The sequence below is a fragment of the Kryptolebias marmoratus genome, linkage group LG19, assembly GCF_001649575.2.
Source record: "Kryptolebias marmoratus isolate JLee-2015 linkage group LG19, ASM164957v2, whole genome shotgun sequence".
Lineage (NCBI taxonomy): Eukaryota > Metazoa > Chordata > Actinopteri > Cyprinodontiformes > Rivulidae > Kryptolebias > Kryptolebias marmoratus.
This window is the reverse complement of record NC_051448.1, coordinates 4,812,133-4,822,647: the sequence shown is the minus strand read 5'-3', so window position 1 is coordinate 4,822,647 and position 10,515 is coordinate 4,812,133. Positions and strand designations below refer to the sequence as shown.

Sequence of the window (10,515 nt, the reverse complement as noted above, 5' to 3'; positions counted from 1 at the left end):
ATCATCAAAATTAAACGAAATAAACATTTGAAATATGAGTTTGTATGTAATGTATGAATATAATATACAAGTTTCACTTTTTAAATGGAATTACTGAAATCAATCTACTTTTTCATGATATTCTAATTTTATGACCAGCACCTGTATAAGTGAATTTTACTAAACTCAAGGGATGAACCAGTGTTGTTTGTTGACAAAGATTTCAGCAAAAAATAAATTAATAAACTGGATCTTCAGACACTTTATAACCAGCAGCCCGTCCTAAAGACACGTGTTCCCATTCTTTAGCCAAATGTGTGAAAAATATGACTTGACAGTTTGAAAGACAGAAAATAGTGTTTTACCTCGAAAAATATGATCCCCAAAGAGTGATTTGCTGAAAATGTGACACACAGTAAATAATGAACTGAACAATGATGCATTTTTCATGTCCTATGTTGTCATAAAAGATAAAAAAAATAAAACTTTAAAAAATAAATACACTGATTAAAACAGCCAAAGTCTGAAGAATAACACAGAAAGGCTTTCAGAAACATTCATGATCGCTTTAAAAGATTTAAAAAAAAAAAAAGCAAAATCAAAGGAAACGATAGGAGAAACTTTTGAAGGTATTGTGTTTTGAAACACAGCTCATCAGTTTGAAACAACTTATCAGTTTCTTTTGTTTGTTTTTTTATTTTGTATAAATTTACAGTGAAAAATGGAGCCTTTGGATCTTCCCAAGAATACGTGAGTAAAAACTAATTTTAAGAGCAGCCAGATTTTGTTCTTTCAGGACTAAACAATAACAGCTGCTGAGCTGTGCAGGCCGTCTTTATCCTATTCATTTGCATATTTTTTAAAGGTGTGACAATCAAGTAAATCAACTGAACACTTTTGTTTTTTGTTGTTTTTGTTTCAGTGAAGAAGGCGGACACTCCAGGCGACGCATTTCCTCGGTTTGTGTTGCATTAAATTTAACAAGCATTTACATAATCCTTACATTTTCTGGATACCTGAAGTGTTTCATTTATAATATTTCTTCAATAGATTCTAAAAGCACCTCGGAAATCCACCGTATTATGTGACGTGGAGCAGGAGGAAAATAAGGTAAATGGACTTTTTTTTTTGGTTTGTTTGTTTTACTTTACCAGTTTATATACTTCTGTTTATCTCTGAAAAATTAAAGAACGATTAATTAGAACTCGTTATGTATTTTGTTATTTTCCTTTTTGCTAAGGTGGAGCGAGCAAAACCGGCTGAAAAGAGGAATTCAAGGAGAGTCAGTTTCGCCCCTGCTAATGATGTCCTACTCTTTGCCAAGTAAGATAACAGAATCCCCAAATACCCTAAAATAATGTAAATTTTCATCTAACGTGTGTGTTTTTCCCAACAGGGATGTCAAGAATGCCTCTCCTGCTCGGAGTCCTCTACAGGAGCTGATGGCAGCAAGTATGCAGTAAAGTGTTTATAGACATGAGACTGTAAAGATTTCAGGCTTCGTTGTAATTTAATTTCTGTGTTATTCTGCAGCAGCTGCAGCAACACCAAACTGGTAAGGGGGCAAGTTTGTTTTTTAACAGTTCTGCTGCATTTTAGGTTGATTAGAGTTCCAGTTTTCACTGAAACGCCTTTTAGTTTTAACGTCGGTGCTGTTTTCTTACACAAGGCTCCAGGTGGCGGGCACTGATGATAGGAGTCAACAGATCCTGGGTAAGAGTAGTTTGAACACGCTTTCTTTAAAATCTCCCTTCACAAAAAATGAGATTCAAGCTGCTGTTACTAAACTTAACTGTCCAAACTTAGGTATAGAAAACCTGCTGAATGCTCCTTTACATGCTTCTCAACAAAGGAATGTGGTGAGTTTCTGCTCAGTTTGTTGTTTTTGCTTTGTTATCGTCATCACACGCACCGGATTGGTTAAACGAAACGTTCCATTTATTGTTTTCATGTTTGTTATGAGCTGAATCTTCTGTGACGGTTCGTTAACATGTGTGTCTGACTTCATTAGGTCAGCTTCGACGGCGGGGAGAAAACAGTGATGTTTGATACAGAGGATGCGGTCATGGACCTCACGCAGAGCCACACCATAAACATCACCGGGGATGCGGACCTGCTCGGAGACCCGTCCCAACAGAACGTTTTAATCACGAGAGGAGGAGCTCCGGAGGATGAGCTTAGTCATTCTGCCAACGCGAGTCAGTCGGCGAGTGATACAAACAGGGACTCGGAGCCTCGGCTGGATCTTGATTTCGAAAACTTCCTTGCGAGTCTCTCCAAGCCGAGCAGCACCGGCGGCGACAGGATGGCAGCTTTAACCAGGACGACCTCCGAAGACACAAAAAGGAAAACGCAAGCGGTCGACAAAGAAAATCTGGTTCCAGGGTTGCTGAGTAGCCACAGAGGCGCTTTCTGCCCAGAAGGTGACGTGAACACGGACCTGACTGCAGCCCGGACAGAACGCGCTCTGGGAGGCGGTGAGGAGGAGGAGGAGGAGGAGGATGATCCTTTTCAGTGTATGTTTCCGACTCGGGATATGTACGCCCGCTGTGACAGGAGGTCATCTCAGGCTGCAGAGATGAAACTGAAGAAGAGACGTAAAAGTTCAGGATCGGGTGACCCAAAAGGTACGAAACCTCAAATCTTGAACCCGTTTCCACGTCACACCTTTGATCTAAACGAGCGTTTTAAGACCAGCTTATCTTAGACCCGAAGTCCAGCTGAACCTTTGAGAAACGTCAATGTTCATCTCTGCTGTAAAAATAAAAAAAAGTTGGACAAGCTTTTAAATATAACAGACAATTCAGCATTCTTGTTTTTTGCAATTTGAGTGTCAGTCGTCTAACGTTGTTAATTTTGTCTCATTTTCAACATTTAGGAAGCAGATCTTTGGTGAACCTTCCTGTTCACGCTCCTGCTGAAAGCCAGAAGGTGAGCTTCAAAGTACAACATGTATTTATTTATTTTATTTATTTTAGTAACCCAGATTTAAAAAAAAACGCTTGTAAAAAAATCAAAAACATCTGACGTTAAATACATTTGACTTCCATCGACGATGTCATTGGGTGAAGATAGATGTGGTCACACCTACAGTGGAGGGTTTTTAACTGTTTCACAAAGAGTTTATTTATGAATCCACTTATTGTTTTCTTTTCCTGATGATTTCTTCTCTTTAATATCCAAGAGGTTGTAGTCTGAACTTGACATAGCCTTTTTATTCTTACCTTGTGATGGTAAAATATTTGAATTATGATGAGCTAACGCTGTGGTTGTAACTCGCCTGTGTCGTTTCCACAGGAAACACTCGTGACTGAAGCTGACCACAGAGAGAAAACGGTGAGGTTTTCTACAGACGATGCCTTCATGGACATCACACGGAGTCACACTGTAAACATCGCCGCCGACTTAAAACCCCAAAGTGTGAGCTTTTCGCTCGCGCCCGGAGAGACGGCCACAGCGCTCGCTGCAGATGACGCAACGATGGATATAACCCAATGCCTCCCCACAAATATCACCACGAATTTAGCTTCTGTGGCGTCTGCGAGGAAACGGGATGAAATCTGTGGTCCACCAGGAGTCAGGTCTTCAGTCGGGCTCTGCTTGAATACAGGATTCGATAACCTGCTGACAAACCCAACCATTAATCCCGCGGCTGCTCAGATGACACCTGCAGCTGCTCGACCCTCTGAAGGGTTCACAATCTGTCCCGATGACGATGTGAGCATGGATATCACTGAAGCTCAAACGGGACGCATTTTGGAAGGCGAGGTGAGCATGGAGGTTACAGAAGTTCAGACGGACGGTGTCGGAGACGATCATCTTCAGCCTCGTTTAACCCACCATCAGAGTGTTAACCTGAAGGTCAACGCCACGGATCAGGACTGTGGGTCATCTACCTGTAAAGGTATGATAACAGTTTTTAAAGACTAAGCGGAAGACTAAACACCGAAATTGCTTTCTTTAAATCTGAACTATTTATTTTTTACTTTCTCTCTACTCTCTGGTGTAGAAAAGTCAATGAAGAGTTCTTTAAAGACAGCGATGTGGAGACATCAGGTGAGATTAAGTGCTCGCTTTCTCTTTGTTTTCCTCCTCTTTTTAATTTTAGCCCATTTAAGTTACTGGTTTTATTTTGTGTTCTTTCTCACATCAAGTTTGGTGCGGAAGATGACTCCAGGGAGAAAACAGTGAGGTTTACGGCTGCCGACGCCAGCATGGACGTGACACGAAGTCACACCGTCAACATTATCAGGGACTTGCAGCTGCACTCGTTCCCAATTCTGGACCTCCCTGCAAACGAAACGAAAACAGTGAGATTCACAGCAGGTGATGCAGATATGGAAGTGACACGGAGCCACACGGTAAAGATTTCGGCTGACCTAATATTGGCGTCCGACCAAAACGTAAACCTGCTAACTGCTAATGGGGAGAAGACGGTGAGGTTCACAATGAATGATGCGGCTATGGATGTGACAGAAAGTCACACAGTTAACATTTCCACTGATTTAAACCAGCTGTCGCAGCCAAATGTGAGCCTGGTTCCTGCTAATGGGGAGAGGACGGTGAGGTTCGCAGCAAATGATGCAGATATGGATGTGACAAGAAGCCACACCGTCAACATTGCCACCGGTTTAAACGTGCCCTCTCATCAAAATATGGACCTGTTCCCCACGAATGACGAGAAAACGATGAGGTTCACCGCGACTGACGCAGGAATGGATATAACAAGGAGCCACACCGTAAACATTTCTGCCGGATTAAATGTGTCGTCAGACCCAAATGTGAGCCAGCTACCTGCTAATGGGGAGAAAACGGTGAGGTTCACAACAAACGATGCTGATATGGATGTGACAGGAAGCCACACTGTAAGCATGGCAGCTGATTTAAATGTGCCCGCTCATCAAAATACGGATTCATGTCCTGCTAACGGAGAAAAAACGATGAGGTTCACTGCAACTGACGCAGGAATGGATATGACAAGGAGCCACACCGTAAACATTTCTGCTGGATTAAATGTGTTGTCAGACCCAAATGTGAGCCAGCTACCTGCTAGAACCATAGCTGCCGATTTAAAGATGCCCTCCCATCAAGATACGGGGTCGTTTCCTGCTATTAGAGCGGAAGCAACAAGGTTTGCGTCACGAAGCCACGCTGCAAACACCACTGGGTTTGAACCCGAGCCAAACCTGAACTTTGGCCCATTTCCTCTTAGCACGGAGAAGACTGTGAGGCCCGCTGCAAATAAAGCGGCCATGGCTGCGAGGAGAAGTGACACAGTCGATGTTTCTGCTGGTTTTGAACCCAAGTCACGTGAAAATGTGGATTTTCATCCTCTGCCTGGAGATAAAACCACGAGGTTCACAACAAATGATGCGTCGATGGAAATAACCCACTGCTTCACTGTGAACATTGCCAGTGATCCAGCCTCAGACCTGGTTTTATTGGACCAAAACACTCAACCCACCTATGAAAACATGAATTGTCCCCCTGCTGTGAAGAAGACTGACTGTGGGGACGACGGTCCACATTCAGGTTCGTCCCCATCGACACAAGTAGAGCAAGAATTTAAAAGCTCCGCGTCTCAGAAACGTGGCTCTTCGGCCAGTTTCAAAGCAGAAGCAACCGATGCGCCGTTGCTTCAAGAAACCGCTGATTCAAACGGTTTTCAGCCTGAAACACAGAAACCTGAGACGAGCGCCGAAAACGAGCCTCCAAGCTTTGTTTCAACTGTTGTGGAGCAGCCAGCGAATGAAACGATGAGCACCTGTGCAGAAATCGGTGCAGGCGTGAACGTAACGGAGCCTCAGGTGGGCTGCGTGAAGCCAGCACCTACAGATGAGTCACCACATACGTTTCCATCAGCACAAGTCTACAATTCTGACCATCCGGAGAAAACCGGGCTGACTTCACAGAACGATGAGGTACTCGGATTCCCCGCCCCTGATGGCGTAGACTCAAACAAAATGGAGACCATGACAGCACATCAGCCAAGAAGGGAAACTTCTCCTTCGTCTCAGAAGATGGAACCCAGTGATGCAGGCCAAGATGGCACGGCCAGTTCACGAGCAAAAAGACGAAAGAGCCTCGCTGACCTCCAGTCAAAACTCAGGCGTTTGAGCAACATTATAAAAGCAACTCCTGATGCCGCAGCCGTAGGCAGCAGCTCAGCCCCTCTGCCTCAGCTGGACCCCGACCTGGACAGGAACCCAAACGACAAAACCACATGTTCACCTGTAGGTCTGCTGACAGCTGAAAACGACACGGGCGCTCAGAGTCGCCCAGAAGAGCCCGCTAATGCAACTCCTTTCAGCTCGAAGACACAGCAGCTGATGTCAAGACTCTCGGTGGGAGGCTTTAAAGCAAAACTCCCCCAAAGAAACAACCCCGAGTCGTCAAAGAAGCTGACCTCTGCTGAAGAAGCCACGCGAAACTTCACCGACAGCGTCACCCGTCGGCTGAGGGACTTCGACGACGTCGACGACGTTTTTGACGAAGAGCTGGGGAGCTGCGAAGACATGTCGGAGACGCTGGACACCAGGACTCCTGAGAAAACCGCTGAAAATGAGAATCCCTCCAAGGAGTTCTACGTGTTTGACCCTGAAGAGGACGACTTCTTTAAAGAACCGTTCGCTTTGCCTTTCCTCGGCCAGAAAGGGCCTCCGCCAGAAGAAAGGGACAGCAAAGAAGATGAGAAGAGGCTGAAAGCGAGCGCGGAGTTTGAAGAAACGGTAGGTCAACGTCTTGATCGCATGTTTTAGGAAAAAAAAAAAAAAAATGCTATAAATTCTTGACTCCAGAATCTGTGTAGTTAGCCTTTCTGTTATTATGAATCATAAATATGTTTTGTTTGTTTCACAGTTTAATTCCTAATTAACGTAAATCTAAAGCTTCACTTCATAATTCTTTTAGTCGCTGCTGAATTTTTAATTTTAAACAAGCTCTTTCTGCCATGCTCTTTAAATTTCCAACCAGTGATCCAAAGAATTTGTTTCTACTAAACCTTTTTTTTTGAGCGAATGAAACTAAACTTAATTTTAAGGTGGAAAAAAGTCATTTTTATCAAATAAGTGAATGGAAACCGGGCTGTTTGGGACAGTTTTTACCTGAGAATTTCGTACGGTACAGAATTTCTTGTAGTTTAACAATAATCTCTTTATTTTGGGGCCTTTCTTTTTGTGTCAGGCCGCTGACGGAAATGTCGCTGCAGCTCATCTGACGACTCAGACCATCGATTCGTCCACCATCAGCCACTCAGGCAGCAGAAACGAAGCCGCGTCCGAGTCCAGTGAGATGTTTTTAAATAAATTACCATTATGATTCTGATTAGCTTGCTTTGTGCATTTCTGACCTCTTTTATTGTTGTTTTTTTTAACCCAGCTTTTAAGCACAGCCTGTTTGAATCCCAGCTTGAAGATTATGACAGTGATGGACAGAAAGTATGTTTACTTTGTTAATTTTTCCACGTCTTATACGTAAATCCCTTCAACGTTTGGATTTCTCTTTAATTACAGAAACTCAAAGATGGCACGATAACAGTTTTAGAGTTCTTCAATCTGTTTAACATCGACTTCGTTACTCATAATCCCCGGCAGAGCGCCCTTCCTGGCAGAGTAGGTTACTCTTCGTTCGAGCAAAAACTTAAACTTTGTTCAGAAGAAACAAACGCAGCTGATCTGATTCCTGTTTTGTCTTTGAAGCTTTCGTCTGACGCGGATGTCACGCCGCTGGATTTATTAAAAAACAGACACATCGATCGTCCCAAACTGAAGGTGTACGAGGCAGACATCCAGACCCTCACAGAGACCGTGGAAGAGTTCGTACATTTCGTACTTTATAAGTTTCTGATTTCGATTGCACCACTGTCATAAGTTGAAAATGCCACTGAACTGTTGTTTTATTCATTTCGTTACATTTAAAGTTTTCTTTTACCTTCAGGTTGAAAGTCCGACGGCAGGATTTAAACAAGCCTCTCCGAGCCGTTAATGGATCTTTGTGGGAAGAAATCAGGCACTTCTCAGATAAAGAGGTGTGTGAGTTGTTTCCTATAATTATAACTGCGTTTATATCCATCCGCCCGTTAATTAATTATCTGCTGATTGTTGTGGAGTCGGGTCGCGGGGGCAGCAGCTTCTCTCCACAGCCGCCTCTTCCAGGAGGATTCCCAGGCGTTCCCAGGCCAGCTGAGAGACATGGTCTCTCCAGAGTGTCCTGGGTCTTCCTTAGTCTCCTCCCAGTTGGACATGCCTGGAACACCTCCCTACAGAGGCGTCCAGGGAGCAGCCTTACCAGATTCCCGAACCACCTCAGCTGTTTCCTCTCGATGTGGTGGAGCAGCGGCTCTACTCCGAGTCCCTCCTGGATGACCGAACTTCTCACCCTAACCCTAAAGGAGAGCGCAGAGAAAACTCATTTCAACCTCCCGTATCTGTGATCTCGTTCTTCCGATCACTACCCAAAGATCCTGACCACAGGTGAGGGTAGGAACGTAGACCGGCTGGTAAACGGAGAGTTTCAGATGAAAGCTTCACCACAACGGGACCGGTACAGAGTCCACAATACTGCAGAAGCTGCACCGATCCGTCCGTCGATCTCCCGCTCTGTTCTTCCCTCACTTTGGAGGAAAAACTCAGAGATACTTCAACTCCTCCACTTGAGGCAGCACCTCACTCCCAACCCGGAGAGAGCGGTCCGACTCTTTCCCGGCTGAGGACCACGGCCCGATCCTCATCCCAGCCGCTCCAGTGAGAGCTGGAGGTCAGGAGGTCACGGCTCGATGACACCAACAGGAGAACACCATCTGCAAACAGAACAGGAGTCCCTCCGCCCCCTGGCTGCACCCAGAAATTCTGCGTTCATGTTAGATTAAAATTAACATCTCATTTCAAAAAACAACAACAAATCTGTTGATTGTTGACAGAAGTTGCCCGACTCGTGCTGATTTAACAGGAACCACGGTGATCTCTGTCTGAACCTTTGCTGTTTTTGTTCCCAGCTCAAATCTTTTAGACACAAACTAAAAGAGAGAAACAACATCTTCAGAAAAACGAGCAAAGTGCAGTCCCATGAAATGAAGGAGGTGCTCTACTCAAATCTTGTGCGGGTGAATCTGGTGAGACTCTTCACACGAGAGTAATGACTTTCAGCTCTGGAGGTTGTTCCATTTCGTTTATTTATTGTTTGCTTTCACCAGGAGGAGCAGCAGAAACTGAGAGGAACCATCCAGGAGGCGGACGAGATGCTGAAACGCCTGGACGGCTGTATTTGGGGCTTAGAAGCAGGTAGAAATATTATCATTTATAAGATTAACTGAACGACTCGAGGTGGGCGGCTTCACAGCAGAGCAGGAAGAGGAAAAAAATAAGAACGTGATGCTAAAGTTTTATGTTTTTATTTCTTTTAGAAATAAATGCAGTTTCGGAGAAAGACTCTGAAGACAAAAAATGCCTAAAAACGCTGCAGGAAGGTAACGTTTGACAGAACTTATTTCATTTTTATCTGACTCGACTCGAACTAAACGAGACGCCGTGTTTTATTCACAGAGTTCAGGAAAATTACTGAAGTTCTGGCTGACAGCGACAGGTGACTTTGTTTTATTTTGAAGTTTTTTAAGACTGTGAGGAATTTCCTGTAGCTGTTGGTGTTGGGATAACTTTTCCATAAATGTTTGTCGTTTTTAGACAAATTTCTGAACTGGAGATGCAGAAGAAGCAGAATTCGAGTAAACTGAGCAGAATGAGAGTCGAGACGAAGAACCTGAAGAGCCACATCAACATGCTGAACATGTACGTTTGTTTTTCACCACGAGGCGTTAGTTTCAACCTAAGACCTTTTCTTTTTGCACAGATTTATTTTTGCTGCGTATTTATTCCATCAGGTTGAACGAATGGAGGCTGAAAGAGGAGGAGGACAGCTGGACGAGCTACACGTTTCTCCATGACACCGTGCTCCTGCAGCTGGTGTACGAGAAGCCCGACGGTGAGATGTTCTGCTTGTCTCATGCTGGCTGGTTAAACGTCAGGATCCTGAATGTCTGCACCCTTCAGCACTTTAAGACACTTCCGTTAAGGCAGCTTCTTGGCGACCGTTGGTACCTGGTTGGTGGCGGAGTCTCTAAGGTCCTGTTTAAACGGCGCCGGTTTGAAGTGAAACAGTAACAGTTCTGCGACACGACGACATCGATTGTTTTCTCTGACACAGAAACATTTCAAACCCGGGTCTCAGAATAAGCTGTCGGCTGAAGACTCGACCTCGCAGAAAGTTCACTGAGACTTGAACAGAAAATTTTGAGTTGCCAACAGTTGACAGATAGTACCTTTCCTGCTTTAATCAGACCCTCCAGGATTAACGCAAAATCAAGCAAACCCTGCAAAATTGCAACTTTGCCCAAAACACCGCAACTTTAACCCAATATTTATTGTTTCTAAAGTGATTCGCCACCGTTTCTGCGGTCTAGTGTCTTCTTTGTGGGTTTGTGTAGCGTGGAATACAAAATAACCCCAAATAACTCACGAAGAAGACACGTGACGTCACTTCCTG

General features: G+C 44.3%; 1 protein-coding gene across 1 annotated transcript in view; it reads left to right on the top strand.

Moving 5' to 3' along the window:
• The window catches only part of knl1 (kinetochore scaffold 1), a 14,921-nt gene that overhangs the window by 2,072 nt on the left and 2,334 nt on the right, over positions 1–10,515 (top strand). The window contains exons 2-25 of the mRNA XM_017411732.3: positions 695–729; positions 902–938; positions 1,030–1,089; positions 1,220–1,302; positions 1,376–1,431; positions 1,513–1,534; positions 1,649–1,692; positions 1,786–1,838; positions 1,991–2,606; positions 2,858–2,910; positions 3,277–3,883; positions 3,989–4,035; positions 4,134–6,707; positions 7,162–7,264; positions 7,357–7,415; positions 7,491–7,589; positions 7,677–7,792; positions 7,915–8,005; positions 8,972–9,088; positions 9,170–9,257; positions 9,380–9,442; positions 9,519–9,558; positions 9,657–9,761; positions 9,854–9,954. Coding sequence (XP_017267221.1) covers positions 701–729; positions 902–938; positions 1,030–1,089; positions 1,220–1,302; positions 1,376–1,431; positions 1,513–1,534; positions 1,649–1,692; positions 1,786–1,838; positions 1,991–2,606; positions 2,858–2,910; positions 3,277–3,883; positions 3,989–4,035; positions 4,134–6,707; positions 7,162–7,264; positions 7,357–7,415; positions 7,491–7,589; positions 7,677–7,792; positions 7,915–8,005; positions 8,972–9,088; positions 9,170–9,257; positions 9,380–9,442; positions 9,519–9,558; positions 9,657–9,761; positions 9,854–9,954 — 5,263 coding nt within the window. The 5' untranslated portion in view covers positions 695–700. The remainder of the gene's footprint in view (positions 1–694; positions 730–901; positions 939–1,029; positions 1,090–1,219; positions 1,303–1,375; positions 1,432–1,512; positions 1,535–1,648; positions 1,693–1,785; positions 1,839–1,990; positions 2,607–2,857; positions 2,911–3,276; positions 3,884–3,988; positions 4,036–4,133; positions 6,708–7,161; positions 7,265–7,356; positions 7,416–7,490; positions 7,590–7,676; positions 7,793–7,914; positions 8,006–8,971; positions 9,089–9,169; positions 9,258–9,379; positions 9,443–9,518; positions 9,559–9,656; positions 9,762–9,853; positions 9,955–10,515) is intronic.